This window comes from Lonchura striata, chromosome 1 (genome assembly GCF_046129695.1).
Source record: "Lonchura striata isolate bLonStr1 chromosome 1, bLonStr1.mat, whole genome shotgun sequence".
Lineage (NCBI taxonomy): Eukaryota > Metazoa > Chordata > Aves > Passeriformes > Estrildidae > Lonchura > Lonchura striata.
This window is the reverse complement of record NC_134603.1, coordinates 74491316-74517219: the sequence shown is the minus strand read 5'-3', so window position 1 is coordinate 74517219 and position 25904 is coordinate 74491316. Positions and strand designations below refer to the sequence as shown.

Here is a 25904-nt window from a genome sequence, read left to right as displayed (position 1 = left end):
ACTTTTGCCTTGAGGTTAAGTACTATATACACACTCAGTAACACAAAGGATTTTTTTTAAAGGGAAGCAGAACAATACTAATGGTGTAAAAAATGCACCTCTAGTATATTATTTGAAGTAGATGATACAAAATACATGAAAGGAGTTTCACAGAAGAAGCTGGCACTTAGGCAGAGTTCTGCTGCACCTGATGTAGCTGCTGCTGTTGGATTTGGCTGAGGATGTTGCTGGATTAAGAAGTCAGTCTGGATATTTTATATTCTGACCAGAATTCAAATTTAAATCCAGCTTAATGAGAATGATGCATCCACAAGGCCAAGGAGAATATTCTGTCTGCTGAGAGTCCAAGAAATTTTAATGACTGTAATTAGAAAGTGAACAGGTCAGAAGTCTCTCAGCAGGGCTGGAGTCACATACATCAGTTGTGCGATCACAGTTTTGTCAAGCTCAGCACTGCCATGTTGAGTTACTTTGGCTACACTGTAAAATATTTCATGGGAAGGATATTCAAAACAGTTTCAACAGAAAAATGAGTCTATGCTGATACAGAACTGACTGGTTTTTAGGCAAAATGACAGGTTCCTGGGTCTGCAAAAATTTTTGTGTCCTAAATAGTACAAAGTGTAAAAATTAAGCCCTTGTGACAGGATTTTCCATAAAGTATAACTGTTTTCTAAAAGGGAGGTGAAACATCCAAATAAACCGAAAAACATATTGGCTAGAGTGTTAGATAATAACTAGCAGTCAAGCTTAACCAATTTCTAGCAATATCTCAGACCTACCCACAAAGCGGATGCTGACAGTGACAGAATTTACATAGTGGAAAGCTCCTAAAGATAATACAAATATCTGGTTTTGACATTAAAGATTTTGGTAAGCTTTTGCTGCCAAGTAGCCATCCAAAGGGGAAAAGGATTTAACCAGATGTACAACTGTGAACTGGGATTTAATTAACTAGCAACCAGCGTCACCGCCCAACACACACCCCCACGTCCTATTGCTCGGTATGGAACCAAACCAGTGAACCACTTCAGTCCTGAGAATTCCTTGAGCATGTAGGTGCAAGCCTTGTAACTACAGAGAGAAGAACAGGAAAATGGAATCCTCTTTCTAAAACATCCTCCAAAATTACCCACATCAGAATATGGACTCAAAACAAGAGCCTGGCTACTGATTATCCTCAATTCCTATGGTACATGCAGCAAAAGCTATATCTGAACCCAAACACACTGACTTCTGAGCATGTTCAAAAGCAGGATTTTCCCCTCACATACTCTAAATAGAAAGAACAACTTAGGAAAAAAAGAAATTAAAATTACTTTCTTATCTCATTGATGAAACAAAATAGAAGGAAGATAGGAATTTTATTCAACTATTGCACACTTTATACCAAACTGATGAGCTCTTAGGGACAGACTCTACCTTCTGGGTCTAAGAGTAAGAGGGTTGGGAAAACCATAAAGGAAGATAGTCTCCAAAAGAACCTATTTCAAGACCTGGTATCATCATTTACTTTCCCCTGCCTTTGAAAAAGTCACCTTTGTTCTACAGAACATCCATAAATAAAAGCTATGGACCAAAGCATTTTCAACCACCTACAAGCTCCCAGGTACACTCAGGCTGTGAGCTTCAAAGCTCTAGGTCCAAATCACACAGGTACATACATTTTTTCCTGGCACTGGAGATGCTTCAATCCGAATGCATGATTAGCAATCCAGAACTAACGTCAGTGTGTACCAACAACAACTAATTCATACACAAGGTCACTATGAATAGACTCCTGTGGAGTTCCATAGACTCCTTATTACCTTTGTGGTTTCAGAAAGCAATCACAAAAAGGGCATAATTCTGATTTATTGATATTTGTTTTGATGCCTTCCATGACATTCTAGCATCCTAGGAATGAGGTGAGAGAGTTGGATAAATCAGCTTAAAAAAAAAAAAAAAAGGAGAGAAAGGAGTGCATATAAGTGTACACCAGATAGGTACCCTTGGAAAAAGCATCTGGTACCAATGACTTGATAGCATCACTTTCTGTGTCCTGTTGTTTAACCCCCTGTCTTCATCTTTCTTGTTGCCATTGGTACCTCTGCAATGGCAAATCTGGTTTGGCTGATTTATGATGGTGTTAGACCGATAACAGATGAGATCACAAAGTAAATGTTGAACATCAAATTTACATCAGTGCTCTGCTTAGCTGCATCCTTTCCATTACATGCCAACCTATTTGCAGAGAGAAAATTCTGTGCGGCTGACATTGGGAAAAAACATCTTGTTTGACCAGAGCTGGCTTGAAGAAAATTGTCTAAAACATTTCTGCTGAACTAAACAGCTGCAATGTCAGCTTAAAAAAAAAAAATAGGGAAGAAAAGAGAAAAAAAGTTCAAGCTGGCTAAGTCTTGTTAAAATAGCAATGGAAACAAGGGGACCTTGAAGTTTAGCGAGGGATGACAACAGATATTAATACCTAGAAAAAAAGCTTAGCACTTATTCTGAGCTCCTCCTCAATTCACTTAGCTGATTACAAATGTATTCATTACCTACCTATAATATACATATACAGGTGTGTATATGTAGATTATTTATAAATAATGAATATAATACAATTAATATAATATATATATAAGATGCATATATAATCTACATATACACGTGAGTGAAAAAGATAAAATTTTGCTGACGTAACTAGGCTTCACCACATGACACAGCACTGACTGCAGTGTGGGCCCTTCTATGGGTGCTTTGTGCAAAAATTTGTAATAACTCCTCGTGCCATGTGAACATGCCATCTCTGCTAGCTTACTTCTTTTGGAGGAGGCCTGGCCATTCCAGAAGTGCTGCTGGCAACAGGGGAACTGAGATTTTAGTGGTGCCTGTCTCACAGGTGCTCTGTTAGGAGATAGGCATTCCTACTTCAAAAGACAACGCAGAAAGGACAAGCGTGTAGTTATGGAGTTTGACAAACATCAAAAGCACCTGTATTGGAGCAGTCCCTCTTACCTGATACATCCAGGTGTTCCAGGTTTGGGCACAGTGACACAACATCAAAGACTGCCTCATTGGAGATGTTGTAACAGCCAGACACCTCCAGCCTCCGCAGTTCTGGACAGCACTGGGCAATGGTGTAGAGTCCTCTGTCTGTGAGCCGCCTGCAGCCACTAACAATTACCGTCTCCAACATGAGACATACGTTGGGAGTATCCTGACAAAGCCTCCGGGTCAGCACTTTGAGAGCCCTGTCTACGTTGATTGTCTCACCAGTCAGGCAAATTGTCCTCCAAAGTCGTGGGTCCCAGGCCAGATTGTACCAGCGGCGGCACACGCGGGCACAGCGGCACAGCTGGTTGGTGGGCAGGAAGGAGAAGATCTGGATCATGGAGTGGTCGGGCAGCCGGTCTATGTTGGCCTGCTCCTTCTGGTGCTTGGATGCCAGCCGGATAAGAGGATGGGTGAGACGGGTGGGAGGTGGCGAATGGACCATGGCAACAGTTTCCCCAGTGACTGAGGATGAAGATGTCGACGAACCCCTGCCATTTTGGAACCCAGGGGAATTCGGTGGAAATATTAACGCTGGACTGGGTGTGCTGAGCGTTCGCATGCTCAGGTCGGAATCTGGAAGATAGAACACACAATTTCAATGAACACTGGACAAATACAGAGCTCTCTGCACAGCACAGCACCCTGCTAGCCCACGTGCTAATGAAGTACGATGGACTTTAGGGTTTACTGGGGGTTAAGCAGTTACTTCTACCAGTCAGAGTGAGAAAACGTATTTCAAAAGCCATGTGAGCAAAGGAGATGATACAGTTCTGAGTCCTGAAGAGGAGACAGCAGTGGAAGGATTTTTTAAAATCCAAGATTTTTTATTCTTTATACTCTTAATTAAACACTGAATTGAAAGATTATGTTTGAGTCACAGGCTTCTTTTTTTTTTTTTTTTTGGCAGAAAGTAACTGTCCATAACCTTGACCGAGCTGTGAGCTCTTAGGTGCAGAAAATGCTGTGGTCCTTCATCTCTCAGCTCCTTCAGCCTCATTCACCAAGAGGCCAAAAAAGAGCTCACAAGGCAAATGCCTTTTCCTTCACCAGATCTGGGCAGATAGGAAAAGCTCAACTCCATACACATATTTTCAAAGTGTCATCAGAGAAGTTAATTTCTCAGTCAAGCAAACTGAAACTCGGAAGTTCATCCAAGAGCTCAGTGACTAGTTCTTCATGTGCACGCAAAATACACTCCTTTCCAATGGACTAAAGTGAACTTCAGCTGGGGGAAGAAAAAAAAAAGCCCAGAAAAGTAACTAATGAAGAAAGAGCATGCCTGGAAACTTGTTGGAGAATTGTTATACAATATTTATACACTTATACACTTATTGCTAGAGCTATTTGTCACACTGGAAGCAGTCAATTCAACTACTTCTTTACCTTTTTTTGTTCATTTTAATTACCAAAATCAGGCACAAAAATTGAGGGGTTTTTTGCTATTAAGAAAGAGTACCTTTGCTGTGAGGTTATTTCAACTGTTTTCCCTGTGTGCTGACATTGTCTGCAAGTAATTTCCACTCCTGCCCCCAGTTTCTCCAAGCAAACCAAGTAAAAGACTGGAAGACAACTAAGATATAACTTTGATAGTCAAGCAAATGCCATGGGCAATACATTTAGAGACTCTGAGGATATTTTAGCAGTATGCTACACAAGATACAACCAGTGTCTGAGAGAGATGCATGCTGCTGCTGAGCACATTCCCTCCACCTCAGTACTGATCTCCACAGAAATTTTTCATAGAGCAAAGCACCTCCCATAAATGAATACAGTAACCACAATTTAGTGACCAGCAGAATAAAATATTTCGCAGACAGACAATGCTTTTAGAGGACCAAGCTTTTCTCCATATCACATCTCCTGCTGTCACATCAATGTTCAGGCCTTTCAGGGACGTGTACAAAGGCAGTCCCTTAAGTAACACTGACTCTGCAGCTGTGTGACTGTGACAGCACAGATAAGGGCTAAGCAAGATACAGCCAGAAATGCATTCAACAAACATATCCACACCTGGATTTGAGCTGAGTTTTTTAATTAAGTACATTTTTGGTGAATTTGATCGTTACACATAAATTTCCCTGTCAAGCTTTTACTTAGCCCAGCAGAGGCCTGCTCTGATCTCACTACCTACAACAACAACCACAGACCTGTATTCTCACAGTGTCTGCAAGCAACAGAGGCACAAATATTTAGCGGAAGAACCCAAGACACAAAGTCCAATGGCTTGCTTAAGATCACCTAATTGAGTTGCAGAGACATCAAAATCATCTTCTCACACTGTGGAGAAAAAACACTGTATTACCCACCTCCTTTCCTTCTTCCTCTTCTGCACCTTGTTTTACTTAGAAACTCACTGTTTCAGCAAATGAAAGGAAGGAATATTTCACCAAGGTTTCTGAGTCCGTGCTATGTCTATGTGGTACTAACACAGGGATTTGTGTACACTTTGTTCCCTTTGTGACCTCCTAATACCCCCCATGGCAGCTTTTGCAAATAATTGCATCGAAGAGTGTTATTTGGTAAGCATCTGGAATATGCCGGTATTTTAAAAATTAGATTTACAGCGGAGAGAAAAAAAAAACAACCAGTAGCAGCCAGGCTCCTGCAAACAAGCACTGACTCCACAGGCCTCTTAAGCAACAGTCCCTGAGATTAATTTTTGCAAGGATTTACCATATGTTTGACCTCCCTCACATTATCACCAAAACCAGTGACAGTGCCTGAAGCTAAACATGTGCAGAATATGTGGAAAAGCCTTTACTTTTTGCTCCTTTTTTGAGATTTTAATACAAGAATGTTTCTAACATAAAAGAATATACACCTTTTTCCAAGTGCTGGATGTACCTTCTACTATTACATGTATATGATAGCATCAATTCTTTTTGCTTTACTTCTTCAATTGCTTTGGGCCTTTTCCTTGGTTGATTGTTGGTTGTTTGTTTTACACAAACCAGAATGAAAAGGAAAACAAAATGATATAAATAAAAAAACACAGAAGAAAAACTGGTTTCTATTCCACAAAATAGAATTAAAATCAAAAGCAAAAAGTTTAAATTATTAACATCTGATTTAAACAATTTTTAGTCCTGTGGGAATGACTACCTTCTGTAAGACACAGCGTATTTGAAAAACACATATTTTTAGTCAGTTATTGCTAAAAACACTTTAAAATTTCTGTAGGGTCTTCGTTAGTTCTACGGTTTTCATTAGTTTCCATTTCTACTTAAGCATAAAAAAGCTTTTCATACTCCATGATTCTCTCCCCTTCCCTTGTGAGCAATGGTCCAAGCTAATACGGATAATCTCCACTGCTTTTGGATCAGAAGTGGAATTCCTTCAACACTCCTGGGCACTGTGAATAATCAATACCTTAGACATTCTGGGTGTGTAATGAATTACTAATATATGTTTTTTAACTTAGACTTCAAGCTAAGAAAGGCCTGACTTTCTGTTTTATGTGTATGCTCCGTGCTTTGTACTCTCTTAATTATCTCATTAGTATAGCAGTTCCAGATGTGCATCCTGTATTTCCATTCCCTTAAATCCTGAAGGTGCATAATATAAAACTTGCTCCATTCGTTCTCAGGGCATGGACTTCCAGACATACACATCCATCCTATCTCCCCACCACAAAGTACTGTGGAAAAAGACTGTAGTGGTGTCACTGTTTAAAAAAGTGAGTTGTGAGCACATTACTGCTCTGCTGAGCTCATAATGCAATATGCTCTCAGACGGGAATTTTGCTGGTATCTCAGATGAACTCCACAAAGAGGTATTCCTGCTTACTGTTCGCTGTATGTGGGAGGGGACTTGGGAGATAGTTCCCCTGAGTTGCCATGGGAGGTGACCAACGTGTAACTTCCTGCCTCCCCTGTTGTCAATCTTTAGTTGTACCTTCCCCTCGTTTCTGTCCATCATTATGTAAGCCATCCCCCGGTTCTGGAAAGTTCTTCGTTCTCTGTATCCCCATTGGTTCCTTCCCTATAACCACTCCTTTCCCCTTGGTTGTCACCCCATCTCTCACCCTCTACTCCGCCCCTGAACCTTTTCCTCATTGGATGTTTCTTACCCTGACCTTCCTTCCCCGCTACAGTTATATTCATCACCCTGCACTCAGCTCAGGGCTCTCAGTGTGAGCTCCCTTCCAGAGAGCTTGTCTGCCTTTGTTCCCCGATCCATCTTTCCTACAATAAACTCTTGTGGAAACAACGCCGCCTGAGTGGCATCCCGCTGTCAAGAGGATGCTTTTTTAATGCTATCCGGTCCCTGAGGACCTGACCCTGTGGCATGCCCAGAGGTCACAGGACCCAGGTGCCTCAGCTGTAAACCCCTAAGGGGAAACAAAAAATAAAAATTAGCAGGTGAGTCCAGAAGCCTTATTGCCAGAAAAAACTTGGAAAGCTTTTTGCTAGCATTCAAAACTTCAGCAAAACACTTGGTCTACTGTACATTCTCCAGACTTTTCTAATGTTGTTGGGAGGGGCTTCCTGTAGCACTATCAACCTCTAGGAGTTTCCTTAGAACTTTATTCTTCACCATCTACTGAGTGCTAGCCAACAGGCCAGGGCAGTCTGAGAAAGAGCAACTTAACGACTGTGTAACATTAATAAACACAACCTTACAAGTACAAATGAAGTTGCTGATTACAGTTCTCAATACACATCTTTATACACACACATGCCCTATACAAGCATTTTTCTTGTAAACTCAATTGTTTACAAGCCTTAAATGTAACTGTAATTTTGGTGATCTTAAAAAGTAAAAGCAAACTAGAAAGCAGCCCTGCACTTCCCTCCCTACAACCTCTTTTGCCCCTTTGCCTCCAATCTTCTGTGTAAGACACCTTTTATTAAGGCTTTGATCAAGCTCTGAAAGTTGTTTGTTGATGTAGGACAAAATTTCTTAACAATATTTTAAGAAATCTCAAAAGATGTGTGCCAGAAACAGAACCATAAAAGCTGACACAGAGGGAGAAAATGCACTAGAGTCAGTTTTCTTATTCCACTAGGAATCTGGTTTATTTAAAAGGATTTTTTTTCTCCCCATTTTGTTTCCCAATTAATAGATACAGATGGGAACAAAAAACCTTTAAACATGCAAGATTTATGCCAAGATCTAACCTCCATTCCTTCTGGCATCGACAATAATATGATTTCAGAACCAGAAAGAGAAAACAACATTATATTTCCATTACTCCAGCAATGCACACTAACACAGGACACTTGATGTCCAGATCCTAGCATGAACTTTTTAAGGTTGAACCATTTTCCATGATTAAGGCATGACTCCATTAATTCACACCTTCCACTATGGTATTGTGAATAAGTGTTTTGTGAAATGAATGCTATACTAAATTCTTCAAGCTAACAAAATGAAAATGAAAATTTTGCAAATATCAATCAAGCTTCAGATTCTTATCTGACAACTGAAAAGGATCCGCCATGTAGATCTCCTGTCACTACTGACATTTTTAGCAAAACTAAGGCAAGAAATAAACAAAACTGTGTTCAAGCTCTGAAAAAGGCAGTATAGCTGAGAAAAATAAAAAGCAATTGTCATTTTTGTAAACATTAGCTGCAGAGTAATGTGTGCAAGAAGCATTTACACAGCGTGCCAAAACCTCCATGACTCGGCATCTTTTCAGTAAGTGTTGTGTAGATATTACATAGTTTAAGTGCAATGTGGGTGTAGACTTCACATTTTTACCACAATACCATCAACCTCAGGCATGCCAAGCATGCCAAGGAAGTACTCCTTTTACAGAGACTGGGGAAAATGGGAATGTAATGGTTGTAGCAGCTACAACCAACAGTACAAAGGGGGACAGGGGTTTCTACAGGGGACGCAATGTGGCTGATTCAAGAAGAGACTTGTGAATTTGACAGACAGGTTTCAAATATGGCTATGTGCCTTAGATGAGAATAGAAAAAGGATTTAGCTAGGACAGCAGGCTACAACCCAGCCATTTTCTTTCCAAGGCTTTGGGTATGGACAGAGTTCCAGAAAAAGTGCTACCTACAAAAAATAAAGAACATCTTCCACATCACAAACATCCTCAGGCATTTTTCTCAGGATAAGTTACCCTTATGACCTTGGTTCCTCCCAATCCTAGGAGGCTGGGAGGAACTGGAGAGTCTGAGATAGCAAAGAGGCAGCTGGAACAAAACTCACATGCAAACTCATGTGGGGCTGCAGCGGTCAAGAATGCCAGAAGGAAAGGGTTGCCCAGTGGAGACAGCTACATGATTTTGCAGCCTTTTACAATGAAGAACATACAGAATGAGTTGGAAGAGCTCTCTCATCTCTCTCCAAGAACACTAAGTACAGCTAAACCATCACTGATGTGCGTGTCTGCCCTGTTTTTAACTGCTAGGGGCAGCTATTACTCAGCTCACACAAGAAGCTGTTTCTTGCCCCTCTCCTTGCGCTTGTGAAGAATGAGAGGTCTTCACTCCACTTGTAAGGATTTCTTACATGCATTTGCCTTTCTTTTTATTAGTCATGCTACTAATATTCCCAGTTTCCTCTATCTTTTCCTTTACATTTTCTCCTACCTGTGTGCTTTTCTCTTAAAGCACAATGCTCTGAACTAAGCACTGCACACCACCCAACATCATCAGCAGTGGTAAAAGTGGAGTTCTTTGCACCCATATTTCATGGAAACCACATTTTCAACCTTCCAGATTTCAACAGACCCAAAAGGCTGATGTATTTTCACTACATGACTCAAGATATTGCTGGGATTCCCATGTGCCATAGAGCACCTAGATATTTATTTTCCTCACCTGTGTTTATAGAATCTATTCATCTTCCCTACACCTGTCTCCTTGGAAAATGCTGTTTTCTCTCTCCTTAATCTACTTTTTCAAGAGTATTTTGAGCACTGAGCAATCTTCTCAGTGTTAGTTTTCAGTTTTCCAAATACCTTGCAGCTCCAGGGCCATAGTTTTTAACCCATTTTCTCTAGATATTGGTAATTTTGTGTCTCAATTCAATTGAAAAAGATGGTTCCTAGAGAGAAATGGAAAGTCTGGCAACCTGCTCACAATTATTGCAAGCCACTGCAGATAAGACCAGCTCAGTTGGTTAGAGCATGGTGCTGGTAACACCAAGGTTGTGGGTTTAATTCATTACTCTTTGGGCCATTCACTCAAGAGTTGGACTCAATGTCCCTTCCAAATCAGCATATTCTGGGATTTCTAAAAGGCTCCTCCTGAAACATCATCACAGCTGATAAATACTCAGAGTGATATTCCCCTTCAGTACCCACCTTATTTTATCATTATTTTGTTTACTTCACATTTCACCAGTTTGTTTCCAATACACAAATGCAAAAGTCCAACTAAACCTGAGATGGCTTACAGCTATTGCTTCCCTCTCACCAGACAATTAGTTTTTGCCAAACCAGAAAATTACATGGAAAACTGAGGTCAATGGAACAACACTTTGGCAAAAGTGAAAACTATTTTTTTATCCTGTGAGATCTTGTCAGTCATACAATTCTCCTTTTAAGAGCAAAGATCTGCAGCAGAGCTTGATTTGTCAGTGTAAGAATAAGCAGCCTTGGAGCTCACAAAGTAATCGCATCCACATGGTCTTGGAAGGAAGAGTTCCACAGAACTTCAAATAACCTTTTATGTTTTTTAAAAAAAAACCTTTAGAATGTAATAAGAAATGTTACCTATTGTATAAGACTAGAGGCATTGTGGAAGAGGGATATGTTAACTAAAATCTGTAGCCATTTCGTAGTAGTTTCTGTGTGACACTTTACACCTTGGATTATACTGGTGTAACTTCCCTGTGATGTTAAGCTCCAGTTTTCTTTAGCTGATGAACTCCTCTACACACATTTGGAGACTTGATTTTGCATTCCTGACATGCCCAAGATAGATACTTAAAGTCAAAGAACATTGCAAGTGAAGTAATAATTATAGTTTTATTATTAAGCAAATAATTCCTACTTACAATGTATTTGTGGAAAGATGGAACTAATTTTCCTCCTACTGACTTTGTCCCCTATCACTTGGCAGGAATTCATTTTATCCCCATATTTTTGAATGAAGCTAAAAATACAAAGACTGAGGGGGAGGAAAAGTAAAAAAGTAATTCACTATTAATTTAGGAAGTAAAAGCATCTTAATTTAGCCTTCAATACCACTGATGATACTAGCACATCAGCTCTGAAAAAAAGGGTTTCACAGTGCAGCATTGCGGGGAATTACATAGAGATGGATTGGAAGATGCATTTTTTCCATGCTCAGTAAATATGTATCCCAAAATGAATTCCACACATGCTTAAGTACAAGCTCTGCTTAAATCCTTCAGTCAGATGCTCTCCCAGTTCTTTATGGTATGCCAGGGAGCTCCTCCAGCTGAGCTAGTGTATATTTACATTAGCAAGGAGTGCAGCCCAGAAAAAGGAGTTCTGTGGAGCAAAACTAATATTGCTGAAAACCCAACATCCACAGGCCTGGGAAGTGTCTCTTATTTTTTTTTTTTTGCCAATATTTAATTTAATCCCCAACCCTGAATGCTCAGTAGGGATTGCCCTTGGTACTTTAGGTGTACTGCCAGAACGTATTTTTTGGCTTTAGTTTTGCCTGAGTATAACTGGGTTCATATACCTTGTGGTGGTTACAGAGTAAGAAGAAGAGGCATTTCAAAAGCAAGCTTTACTTGAACAAAAATGCTAATGTAGATAAACTCACTGGTCAGAAGAATCCCCTATCTACCTCCTCCAAACCATGAGTAATCATCTCCCATCCTATTCCACACCACTTTGAGGAGAGGCATCCTGTGCCCTGCTGGATTTTCAAGGCTGGATTATCAATGGGCCAGACACACTGCATTTCATCATCCCCATTTTCAGGATTATCACATCTATTAGGATCCATGCTGTTCAAAGCATTGCTCTGAAATGTGCAAACCAGATGTAGTTAAAACAAAAATAATAATTTTACTTATTATTGTTGAAGATGCTTATAAATAAGCATCTTCAACAGACTTCAATATAAAGGTTTAGGTAAGACAACAAAAAGATAGCAAGTTTGCTTAATTTCAAATCATACTAAAAATCCTGCATCATCTCTGTCTCATCTCCTGGTAAGTGTGACGGTCTTAATTAACTCAGGAACCCCATCCTGGTGAATGCAAAAAACCTTCCCAATTTATCCAGAGAATTAATTACTTGTTTCAGTGGAAAAGTCTTACAACTATAACCTTTATTTTCTTTGAGTTACTCTAACATGCTCCAAGGTCAAAATTTTGTCAGGTAAAACATTTTTCCATCTTACTAGACAACATCTACATTACTGTGTTCCACTTTTAAAATCCATTCTTTATTTTTCTTTTAATACCAAATCAAAATAAATGTAGAGTTTAAATAAATGTAGAGAAGATGCACACTGCTTGATAGTGGCTCTCAAGCTACACACACACACGGACAGAATCAGTCACTTAGAATAACAGTGAGATGGGACAAACAGATCCTACTCTATCTTTGGATGATAAGCACTCAATTTATGTTGATGCAAGTATATCTTTGCAATTTATATAGAAAACTGGTGCAACTGTTTAATGGCTCCCAACTTCAAAATGCAGACATCTAGTCAGCTGCTCCAGACAATTTGTAGCTGTCCTAATAAGTCACCTTTCAAAAATGTGAGAATTTGGAATAAAATCTGCATATCAGTTTACATTATCACAAAACTTCAAGACAAGTTGCTGTAATAAATTTATGGAAGAGAAATATTTTCAGAATCTCTAGTTCACATGGATAAAAACCATGGGGACCTACATAACTCTGAAGTGTAGTTCTGGTAGATGTGTGTGGCTGTAAGTGGAGAATAATATACAAAGCAGAGGAATGTTTATCTCTGGGAAAAGATGACAATATAATCACTTTTTTTGTGTAATCAAGAGGACTTGCATCCAGTTGGTAGCAAATGCTGAAGTAGACAATTCCCCCAAGAATGGCTGTTTCCAGCATATTCAGCATAAACAAATTATTTGTGTAAAAGAACATTGTCTCATAATCAACTGTTTCCATTTTAAAAGCATGCAGCTCCCAGATATTACTGACTTTCAAATTAACAGGGGATCCAAGATTTGACCTTCAAAATTAGAGAAACAAATGGGAAGTGGTATGCTAAACAGAAGAATAAACAGTAATGAGAGATTTAAAGCTATAAAATTGTGCTTCTTTCCTATCATCAAGTTCAGATCACAGAATCATAGAAGGTTCATGGGTTTAAAGAGACTTTAAAGATCATCTAGATCCAATCCTCTGGCTGTGGGAGGGAAAACTTCTACTACAACAGATTACTCCGAGTCCCATCCAACCTGGCTTTGAACACTTCCAGGGATGGGACATCTATGACTTCTCTGGGCAACCTGTTTCATTGCCTCACTACCCTGACAGTAAAGAATTTCTTCCATATATGTAATCTAAATCTACTCTGTTTTCACTTTAAAGCTATTTCCTCTTGTCCTGGCTCTACATGCTCTTGTAAATGGTCTCTCTCCATACACTTATGATGCATTAATGTTTTTTAGAATAGTACAAATATGCTTCCTAAAATAAATTCAGGATTTGAAAACATAGGCTTTGCTGATAATTTGGAAAAGATAAACCTGCACATTATGAGACAGAGTTGTACACAGAACAAGCAGAAGCCTCTAGATTAAAAATAAGGGAAAAAAAAAAAAAACAAAAAACAAAACCAAACCTCAAAACCCAATTGGTAAAGCCAATCCCAACTCAGCTTGGTTCAGGCCAGGTTGTTACAGATTGTCTATGAGATACCTGCAAGTGCCTGCTTGGTGTCCCAGCTGATGAGTCATGTGTCACAGCAGTAGACATATTCCTCTACCAGCTAAACTACCAGTAAGTGATTGAAAATGAAACAGCAACAAAAATGCTGCCAAGAGACAGCATACCCTTCATCTAAAGAAAGCTACAGAGAACATAACCTTGATCTAAAAAACTGCTTAATAACTTACCATGCTATTGCTCACTCCAGGGTGAGTTTGGTGAGCTCTTTTCACTCTGGTAGGATAATTACTCTGAGGCAGTAACAATTTTCGTGACTTTAGAAATGGAATGTGTTTACTCCCAGACTACTGCTTTTTCAGAGTAGGAGCCCTGCCTGCATCCATCTGTAGGATGCCCATGAACTACAGAAATTCAGTGGAACTGTGCAAAGTGTAACTAAAGGTTGACCTGCAACACCTCCTCCTGATCAGCTCAGATCCATTTACACCTCAGTTTTCAAAGTTTATTTCTTTTCCAAGAATAAGATTACTTCAAAAGCACCTGCTAGTATCTTGGCAAGCACTCTCAGGTTCTTAGGGCAATACCTTGTTTCTAGGTTTCTTGTTTCTAGGGTTGCATCCCTCCTCCCTTCTCACACATGGCCAAACTGAGAAAAACAAAGCTGGTCTCCAGGGCTTTTTGAAGGAATGGTAGAAAACTTCACCTAATCCACATTTTTGCATTTCTTACAAACCCACAGTGTTGTCACTACATGTACAGACAAAGAAATGCATTCAGCAAAGAGCTGGCCAAGTAAATTCCCCAACAAATCACCTTTGGGACCTGGGTGAGAGGAACACTCTGGAGAGGATGAAAGCAAAGAAACATAGGCCTCCAAAGCAGAAACCCACAACAACAGCTCAATCTAATTTATCCAGCATCTCTTCAACAAGGATATGCAAACTGAGGCTTTTTCATAATAAACATGACACGTTATGAGAGCTCTGGAGTGACACAATACACATACAACAATACACTGAGCAAGCACACAGTGCTTACTCAGAACCACAAGGATTAAAATTTTGTTTATGGGAAATTTGGGAGTTAAGCTGGGAAGGAGACATGGCCACTGGCAGCTTTCTTCTACTAGAAAAATGTAACTGATTCAAGACCAACTGCACTAAGTTACATGGATTCCTGACCACCAGTGTGAAGCAGTCCCAGTCTGTGTCAAAACAGATGGTACTTATGACTGCAAAAGCATTCAGAGGGCATTAGCCACCCTCTGAAACTCAGCCCTTCCATCTGAGGTCCCAATTGTTGTGTCTGTGACTTGTGTTGCATAAATTGCAGATTGCTATTTATATGCAACAGCATATAGTACTCTGACATTGGAGGAGTATCAGATATACATACATGCAAGTAAATCAAGAATTCAGCACTCAGTATTTATGGCAATTTCAATAACTTCCCAGTCTGCTGAACACCACAATAAATAACTGCTTTATTGTGCAGAAAATATGGACTGCAATTATTCCTTTTCAATTAATTATGATTCCAGTTTACTAAAATGTGATAAACAAAATTATTCACTGATTCTTATAATGTCACTTTGATTTTGATTAACTCAAAATCAATTTGCAAAAAAAAGAAAATGTGATGTTTATGTCTACACACAATTGCTGAGTTATTATTCAATGCAAGGACTTTAGCACTACCTAAATCTTTCAGTCTGTTTCATGTTAACCTAAGCTAATTTTTTAAAACATCATCACTAGCTCTGTATGGAATTTATCCTCACACATATTACATATGGTGATAATATTACATATTATCACCAGCTTATGGCAGCAGACTCAAATACAGGACAGCAGCAAAAGCAGCACTTGGAATCAAGAAATATTAGACATCTTGAAAAAGTAAGAGGAAGATGAAGAAAAAGGTCCTTATCTTCACAGAGTCCAAGGAAAATGGGAACCTGCCAGAGTGGTCTAATGAATGTGTATATACACCTGATAGGAAGGTGGACATGAGTCCCTTCAAAATATAATTATTCTGTGTTTACCAATTCAACTGAACTTAACAATGCTCCTTTTTTTGAGGGTATACACAGAAGAAAAAACCCTGCCTAATTAAAGCAAATCAAACCCTTGTGAAAATGTCATAATAAATGTGCTAATTCCCAAACTCTGAGTGGAAGGGTTAAGTGATCTTGCCCTGTGCCCCGAAGATCAAAAAGGATATGCTAATATGTACCATGACCTCCAATGTATATAGTTAGAGGAGGGAGGTGATGGAAAGGTTACTGTGCTTGCAGAGCTACATAACAAGGAGCAGTAACCAAGTTTGACAAAGACACAACAGGGTTAACAAGGATTAAAAATTTTGACACAGTACACAAATAGATCAAGGCATAGGCTAAATGGGTTAGGATTGATATCTAGAGCTTACTAGGGGGCAGCAAAATTTAAAAAAACCCAACTAAACAAACAAACAAAAAAAAACCCCACCAAAACACAACAATAGCGGAATTAATCTATGAAGAAAATTCTGCTTTAAGATGTTGTTTACACAGGATGACTGAAGAGCTTTCCCACCCTTTATCATCAATCAACACTGATTTGTTAGCTATCCTGGTCTTTCTAAAACAGGGAAGTAAAACTCTTTCTGAAACAATTTGTCAGGGAGGTGAAAAATGAAGGAGAAAATGTTGCTTATTTTCATCACTGGCACAGATACACATTTGGGGCTGAAAAGCAATGCCCTCGCTACAGCTTTTTCAGAGTTGTTTCAGTACACACTTCTACAGATTTCTTACTCTGCTCATAAAATACAGACTATTCTCCATTTTGAGAGGAAAGAGGATGAAGTTCATTGTAATGCAAATGATCCACAGGAGCCCTACTTATTCGGACTCTGAGAAGTGCCCTGAACCTCAGTGAAATTCCTTAATGTTTTTGTTTTTCTTGCAATACAGTGGATATAGCAAAGATCCTTTTAACTTACAACTTGAGTTTGAGACTCAGCATTCACTGGCCTCATTTCTGAGACTCCTGAGCAGCACACTCCACTGCCAGTCTTCCTCCTTGCTGTAGAAAAATTAGCATGTCCTCTCCTTTTGACAGAGTTGAGGCTACAGATTTCTTGGTGGGATGCACTATGATAAGCTTGGAGACAAGGACTGCCAGAACTGCTAAACTGGTACTGAAATCCTAGCAAATCCACCCCCAGACCACATGCAGTTGAACTGATGCTTATCCTTATAAGACTTGCTTAAGAAGTGAGGCTGATGGACACAAAGCACAGGGGAAAGTTATAATCTTTCAGAGAGAGAAAAGTACTCTTCAACTGCTGTACTACCTTTATTTTTCAGGAGTGATGACAATGTTGTGTTTACAGGAGATATGTGATGTAAATTAAGGCACATTTAATGAGGCACAGGTTCTAGAAAAGACATTTAACACTCTGCTATAGTTCCACTAGGTACTGAGGCTTCAGGTGGAAAAATTATAGTAATGACTTACTTCATCATCTCCCTCCTAATTGCACAAGACTTCAAGCAGAACACTACTGCAAACAAAAAAAATTGTAAAAATGTATTCCTAGCATTCTTCAGTATAATTTGGAAACATGGAACACGGCCAATAAAGGGAGATCACAAAGTTGCATTTTAAAGCTTTTAATGAGAAGGTAAAAATAATTTTTATTAGGAAACATTTAGAAGCACATAGTGACTTCACATTTTCCAGCTCACTGAATTTACAAGAGGCTGATGCTGTAGTACCGGAATGCCAAGTAGTTCCTAGGATGTGCAGAGTACCAGAGGCTACTCTAAGTTCAGAGCAGCCAGCATCTCACAGGATCACAATTCCCCTCATTACACACTAAAACTGAAACATTGCCAGGTTAGTTCACTTTCTTCTCTTCTATTTGTGGCAAAGAGACTTTTATAACATCAGTTATTGGCTGGAAAGTATTGCCCTCATTTCGTCATACTAAGTTACACTCCACTCATGCTGTATTCATGACTATTTACAGCATGAACCACATATAGGAACATGACACTGCAAAAATGTCACTATGAGAAATGCAAAAGTAAGAAGTGAGCAAACACTGGTCCACTAAACTCCTATAATCCATTTATACATTTACTTGCTCCATCATTTTAATTTCATTTACAGAACACATGAACCATATGCAAGGCACTGAATACTACTGGTATTACACAATTCAAAAAAACACTTCCATAGCCCTGAGGGTGATTCAAAAAGTAGTAAAAAATGTTACAGTTTTCACTATTTAATATTATCCAGTCTGGGAGACAGCAAAATCTGTTGCCAATTCCTGATCACCCTGTAGTTTGTGTCTACCACAAGACATCCCTCTTAATCAATTTGGACTGACTGTTCTGTTGTGATACAAGGAAGGAAACAGAGGTGTTAGAAGCACTGAAGTAGAACATTTCCAATGACACAAGTGTATGTGGTTGCTTATGTCTACACAGGTATCTCTATACAAGGGCATTTGAATCTCAGGAATTAAAATCCTCCTTAGGACTATCTCCATAACACATGAAATGGGTCATTTGTTCACTACCTGCTGAAATGGGATGTCAGTACATCAGCCTAGAGATGGAAAACAAACTCTCTCCACCAATCTGCTTCTCACATGACTTTTGCAGTACTTAAATTCTGCCACTGCGGAGTCAGACTATGATGTAACTCATCAAATCCTGGCACAAAAGTATACCTGGCACATACCTTACAGAAAGGTGTCTGTTCACAAGGGCTGAAGAGCAGAGCACAAGAACAGAGTGTACAGTTTTTAAAGAAGACCTTACGAAACCTAGGGTTTACTGAAATTATGTAACAAAAACATATGCTGCTGAAGTGATATTTGACTCACAAGACTTTTATGTTGAATATCCTCTGTCAATTCAGCAATTTCTATTTTATATGCTCTGGAAGGTGTCAATACATTCCCAAGTTATCTGCTATGTTATAAACTGAGATAAGTGGAAGATCATTTGTTCACTGTGGTATGCTCGCTTACCTTGGTTTGCATAAGAATGTACTGGTGTGTCTTTGAAATGCTTATTTGCTTACAAGGTGATAAGGAGGTTGAGATTAGAGTCCTGGGTGTGTGTATCTGGTCTGCTTGCTGTATCTCAAAAGAAGAGACTTAGAAGCTATCACAACGACCAGACTCAGACTACATCTGGAGAGTCACGCCTGCAAGGAGAAGGGGGGGGATAAAAGGAAGGTTGGGACAGAACATTTTTGCGCGCCGTTGGTGGAGCAGGAGACTCCCCGGCCGCCCAGCGCTGTGCTTTGCCTGCCTTACTTGCTTGCTATTTTAAATAAAATTGCTTTATTGAATTAAGACACTTCAAATTGTCGTGTCACAATTTATAACAATTTGGTGCCGTGACTCGGATGGAGAAGTAGATCAGTCGCTACGGGACGATCGGGAGGCGCCCCGCCCTTATGGCGGCCCGGCTGCCCCAGGCTTTCTGATCACTCTCCACCGACGAACCTAAATTGAGTAACGGGCAAAGGAGAACCGGTTACCCCTGTAAACATTGTGCACGAAGAACCAGCGAAGACGCAGGACGCGTGAGTATAGGCCGGTTTCCCGCTCGGTTTGGGGTGGTTTTCCCGGAGTGCTGTGTGTGAGAGGTCTCGTAGAGACCAAGTGAGTGCGGACTCTGTATTACTACGTTTTCCATTCCCCGCGAGGGGCTGGGCCACGAACCAGGGGAGCACGTGTGTGAGAAACTGAGTGCACTCCGGAAGATGGGACAGAGGAAAAGCAAGCCCTCTGGTCCCATGGGAGAGGGGACCCATGCTAAGCTTCCCCAGATTCCCAGGGATAGCCCCTTGGGTTTGATGATAATTAATTGGGATGCTTTCCCATCTAGAAAAGGGAAAGACAAAGTTAAAATGATACATTATTGTATGGAAGTGTGGGGGGGGAAACAAATTAGGGGAGACCATTTGTATTGGCCGGTATTCGGGTCCTTTGAGGATTGGATTTGTCAGGCTCTAAATATATATGTTAACTCAAAGGAAGCCTTTGATTCAGAAGAGAGCGAATATGCTTCCCTGTGGACAGTTGGGGAGACAAGGACAAAACTATTTGCCTTATCAGCCAGGGAAAAGAACAAGAAACACAAGGAGGAAGATAATATGCCCCCCTACGTTCCTCCTCCATATATTCCTCCACTCCCACCCCCTGCTAGTCAAAATATATATCCCCAGCTGCCTGCGGACCCGGTTGGCCCCGGGGTCCCCACGGCTTCTTCAGACTCTGATGATGAGGCAGAGAGTGGAGGAACAAGGGAAAACAATCGTAGGGTAAGTAGAAGTCAGACTAGGAAAAAGGAACAGGAATTGGGGATGTTTCCCCTAAGAGAACAAAGCATTGGTATGATCCCGAATCTCCAAGCGAGACAGGAAGGTCAGCCACCTCAAATAGCAGGGGTTGCCTATGTAACTGTGCCTTTAGACTCTGGGCAAGTCAGGGACTTTAAGAAGGAAATGGGACATTTGTTGGATGATCCTCTAGGAGTGGCAGAACGGTTGGACCAATTTTTGGGGCCCAATGTGTACACATGGGAGGAGTTACAGTCAATACTAAGGATTTTGTTCACGGCAGAGGAAAGGAGGATGATAAGGGAAATGGGTATGAGGATATGGGATGATGAACACCACCAGATATAAAGTGGCCCCTACAAAATCCCCAGTGAAATAACCAGGATCCCTTGCATCGCACTCACATGGGTGATTTGCGAAACATCATCATTCAGGGAATAAAACAATCAGTTCCGCGGGGGCAGAATGTGAAGAAGGCTTTTGGATTACAAAAAAAAAAAAAAAAAGATGAGAATCCCACGGAATGGTTGGAGCGCTTAAGGAAAGCCTTCCGCTTGTATTCTGGGATAGACCCTGATACCCAGGAGGGAGAGGCGGTGTTGAAAATGCAGTTTGTGGCAAATGCATGGGTAAATATTAGGAGGAAACTAGAAAAGTTGGACGGATGGCAGACTAGAGGATTATAGGAGCTCTTGAGGGAAGCGCAGAAGGTTTTTGTGAGAAGGGAGGAGGATTATGGCTGCAGTTGTGCGGGAAGGGCCTAACCCTAATTCCCGTGCAAGGAATGTAGAACAAAGGGAGAATCGGGAGCAGAGTTATATTTCTAGGGAAGGAAAAGGAAGAGGTTGTGAAATTGTCTGCTTCTACTGTGGAAAGAAGGGACATATGAAGAGGGGATGCAGACAACGGATAGCGGATGAGAAGGCCTTTAAGGAAGATTAGGGGTGTCAAGGGCTCTATTTGTTGGGGAAGAAACATCATAAGGAGCCCTTGGTAAAGCTTAAAGTGGGACCCCAACAACAAGAGATGGAATTTTTAGTGGATACCGGGGCTGAAAGATCCACGGTGCAAGCCTTGCCGCTTGGATGTAAAAAGTCATCTGACACTGTACATGTAATTGGGGCAAAAGGAGACCCCTTTGAGGTATCTGTTATCAAGGATGTGATGGTAGAAACTGATTCCAAATTTGATATAGGTTCTTTACTACTGGTACCTGAAGCAGATTACAATTTATTAGGGAGAGATCTGATAATAGAATTGGGTATTAATTTAGAAGTTGTAAATAAAGAATTACAGATAAAGCTCTGCCCTTTAAGGGTGGATGATGAAAAGAAAATTAATCCTGAGGTGTGGTATACCCCAGAAACGGTGGGGAAATTGCAGATTAAGCCTTTCTCAGTGGAAATAAGTAATCCTGGCAAACCCGTAAGAATAAAACAATACCCTATCCCTAGGGAGGAAAAATTAGGACTAAAACCTGAAATAGATAGGTTATTGGAAAAAGGGCTTTTAGAGCCCTGTATGTCTCCCTTCAATACTCCCATCCTGCCTGTAAAAAAGTCAGATGGGTCCTACAGATTGGTGCACGATTTAAGAGAAATAAATAAGAGGACTTTGGCCCGGTTTCCAGTAGTTGCAAATCCATATACTTTGTTAAGCCGTCTGGGACCTGAAAATCGATGGTATAGTGTTATTGATCTAAAGGATGCCTTTTGGGCATGCCCCCTGGATGAGAAAAGTAGGGATTATTTTGCATTTGAATGGGAGGAAGGGAATTAGCTCACAGGCCTTTTGCCAAAATACAAATAGACTTCACTGAATTGCCTAAAGTGGGTAGATATAAATATTTGTTAGTAATAGTAGATTTGTTAGTAATAGTAGATCATCTCACCCATTTTGTAGAAGCTTACCCCACTACTCGGACTACTGCTCAGACAGTGGTCAGAATATTATTAGAAGAAATAATCCCTAGATATGGGATAGTAGAAACAATAGATTCTGATAGGGGACCCCACTTTGTGTCCAAAATAACTGAGGATATCTCACATGCTCTGGGAATTAAGTGGGAATACCATACCCCATGGCATCCCCAAAGTTCGGGAAGAGTGGAAAGAATGAATGGGGAACTAAAAAAGCAATTAACCAAATTAATAATAGAAACAAAATTGACATGGGTCAAGTGTCTCCCTTTAGCCCTATTGTACATAAGAACAAGACCCAGAGCAGATGTTGGGATTTCCTTTTTTGAAATGCTATACAGGATGCCATATGATTTGGAGGAACCCCGAGACCACCCCCGGTTGAAGTGCTATAAAATAACCTCATATATTACTGCCTTAATGAAACGCCGCAATGAACTTTGGGAAAAAGGAATCATTATGCAAAGACCCCCTTTAGATTTAAAAATACATAAAATACATCCAGGAGACTATGTGTTAATAAAATCCTGGAAAGAATCTACACTAACCCCACAATGGGAAGGTCCTTATCTTGTGTTACTCACTACAGAAACTGCAATTCAGACTGCAGAAAGAGGATGGACACATGCCAGTCGAGTAAAAGGACCAGTTAACAACACTGTGTGGCAAGTAACCAGTCCTCCCGGGAACCTGAAATTGAAGTTACAGAGAAACTAATGGACTCTTATCAGATTGAATACACATCAGACTTATATTACTTAGATAGTGGACTAATTAGTAATTCAAGTGTTAGAGTAAAGTGTAAAAATCAAAATTGTAATTGCTATCCTTTTGTATGCTATATCTGTAAGGTGTGTGGGGAACGGTGGTGGTCACATTGCAACAGAGGGTATCCTCCACGAGGAACTTGCAATTCCTGTTGGAACGTACAAAGAGAGATTACAGCTTGGGTACTGACCTGTAAAGTGACTAGAGGGGAAATCCGATTGGAATCTAAAGAGTGGTGGGAAATTTTCTCAAAGGGCATTCACCCAGACTATTACTGCTACCATACAAACGAGCCGAGCCCATTTGTGGCAGAGATCATAGAAGGCCTTTGTAGGAAAGACCTAAAAGGGGTCAGTTGTACCGCACCGGAGGTAAAAGATCAGAATTGGCGTTCTTATTGCATGCGGCAAGGCACTAGAGGGCATAAATCCCCTCCTGAAGAATACTCTTGCTGCCGAGAAGATGGTACACCCTGTGGCTCGAAGCACCCGAGTCGACGGGCGAGGCAGAGGAGTAAACAGCTGTGGAGGAAGGAGCCCTCAGGATGGAATACGCAAGCAATATTTGCGGAACTACCCCGGGACTGGGAGTAACAAAGGCAGAAATAGTTTTTGGGCTCAAGGGTATTTTGGTGATAACCAGCTAATAGAGGGAAAGAAGTCACAAGGGTATAATTGTTGCAGTGTGAGAAACCAGACCCCGCATGCCATTTGCTTACTGCTTGTGATTTTCCTTTGTATATCTTGTAATACTGCGGAAGTAACAACTCATGAACCTTTCAAGTGGACTTTAGGAAGATGGGAGGATTCACGAGTTATAAGGAGCTAGAACTGGGGTGGCATCCCTAGTAAATCAACAAAAGGAATTTAAAGCATTAAGAATTTCAGTAGATAAAGATCTGAGTAAAATTGAGCAGGCCATCGATGGATTAGTAAAATCATTAAGGTCCCTATCTGAGGTGGTGTTGCAGAACAGAAGGGGTTTAGACTTGCTATTATTACAACAAGGGGGATTGTGTGTAGCCCTGAAGGAGGAATGCTGTGCATACGCTGATCATACTGGAGTTGTTACAGACACCATGGCAGAATTAAGGAGAAGATTAGAGCAGAGAAAGAGGGAAAGAGAGGCACAGCAAAGTTGGTATGAATCATGGTTCACTCAATCTCCTTGGTTAACTACCTTGTTATCCACCCTTGCAGGACCTCTGATACTGATAATATTGGGACTGACCTTTGGGCCATGCATCTTCAATAAGGCAATAGAAATAGTGAAGGGACGGTTAGAGGCAGCACATTTAATGCTCATTAGGGCAAAATATGAACCCATACATGATGTAGATGAGACCCTAATACTAAGTCACCAAGAGTTACAAAGATTCAGTGAACAAAATAAAGATGAACAAGAAAAAGGGGGGAATTGAGATAAGTGGAAGATCATTTGTTCACTGTGGTATGCTCGCTTACCTTGGTTTGCATAAGAATGTACTGGTGTGTCTTTGAAATGCTTATTTGCTTACAAGGTGATAAGGAGGTTGAGATTAGAGTCCTGGGTGTGTGTATCTGGTCTGCTTGCTGTATCTCAAAAGAAGAGACTTAGAAGCTATCACAACGACCAGACTCAGACTACATCTGGAGAGTCACGCCTGCAAGGAGAAGGGGGGGGATAAAAGGAAGGTTGGGACAGAACATTTTTGCGCGCCGTTGGTGGAGCAGGAGACTCCCCGGCCGCCCAGCGCTGTGCTTTGCCTGCCTTACTCGCTTGCTATTTTAAATAAAATTGCTTTATTGAATTAAGACACTTCAAATTGTCGTGTCACAATTTATAACATAAACCAGCCAGAAACTATTTGAACACCACAACAAGAAAAGGCTTCAGAGAGGCCACAATGCCTCCAGCCATGAGGGCTGACCAATAGGCCTGGACATACAGCTCTTCCTTGCTCCAAAGCACAGGTGGGATGCCTGCCTTGGGACTGAGCTGTGGCTTCTGCACACCTCAGTGAAGCAGTCACTTCTCTTCATTACCTTCTATATCTACAGCATTCAGCAGTGATGCTACTGAGTCTTCTTTACTGACTATAGTGAGTTTCATGCAAGTGAAGCCATATCTGGAGAACAATTCAGGCAGAATAAGTTATTTTAGCTGAGACTACAGCTGGCAGAGCCTTCCCCTTAGGCAAATTGCCTTGTAACACAACAAAGCTTTGTGTGCAGCAAGGAAGTACATTGCAGCAAGCCTGCAAGCCTTTCTCTGAATAGATATTTGCTACTTGAAGGGAATTCAGATTCTTGTTTATAGAAAACTCTAAACTCTCAAGAGCAAAAAGAAATCTCATCACACTTGAACTGCATTTAGCAGCCTTTCTGTAGACAAAGGTATGGGTTGAGGGTGTCCTTCTATGCCCTGCCAGTGCAGCAGAAGATTACTGAGGATAACAAAGTGAGATCTAGGAACAGATGGTGGCGGCATGGCCTAACCTTGACAAATGGTCTGGGACACCACCCTTTAAGACAGAGCTGTGAGTGTATCATTTGGTGGTGTGCAGGTGTAAAAACCACAATAAATCAGCGTGTGCTTCCCATCACTGCTCATGTGAAAATGCACAAAAACTGTTATCTCTAACTAGACACCAATAATGAAGAAAATCACCATCACCAGACAGAGCAGCTTCCTAGTCAGAGGCCAGGAGCTGCCTTCTTTCAGGAAGGCTACTGCAGGCAAAGACCCACAACTAATGGGGTGCACCTGAGCTCATGGGTGCTACCTCACCCATGCAGGGAGCAGCACTGGGTCCCAGGAGGTGAGAGCATCCACATCTCCTCAGGATATGGGTGCACTTCAGATAGGGAAAGGGGGCAGACTGTAACCCACACATGCTGGCAGAGTATGTGAGTGTACTTGTGGAAGAGAGTCTATAACTTTTGGGGATTAGTTAAATCTGTTTTCTGTAAGTGCTTATTAACATTAATTCAGTGTTCAGGGTTGTAATTTATCTGTGGCATTACTGGTACTGATCCCAGATGAGCAGTTCATTGACTACTGATTAAATTC

General features: G+C 40.7%; 1 protein-coding gene across 3 annotated transcripts in view; it reads right to left on the bottom strand.

Moving 5' to 3' along the window:
• The window catches only part of FBXL7 (F-box and leucine rich repeat protein 7), a 204251-nt gene that overhangs the window by 10009 nt on the left and 168338 nt on the right, over positions 1 to 25904 (bottom strand). For 2 of the 3 annotated variants that reach the window (XR_013340426.1, XM_021545707.2), the window contains exon 3: positions 3001 to 3612. Coding sequence is in view for 2 of the 3 variants with exons in the window: in XM_021545707.2 (XP_021401382.1) it covers positions 3001 to 3612 (612 nt within the window). In the remaining variant the exon portion in view is untranslated. The remainder of the gene's footprint in view (positions 1 to 3000; positions 3613 to 25904) is intronic. The other variant, XM_021545708.2, reaches the window with a different exon arrangement.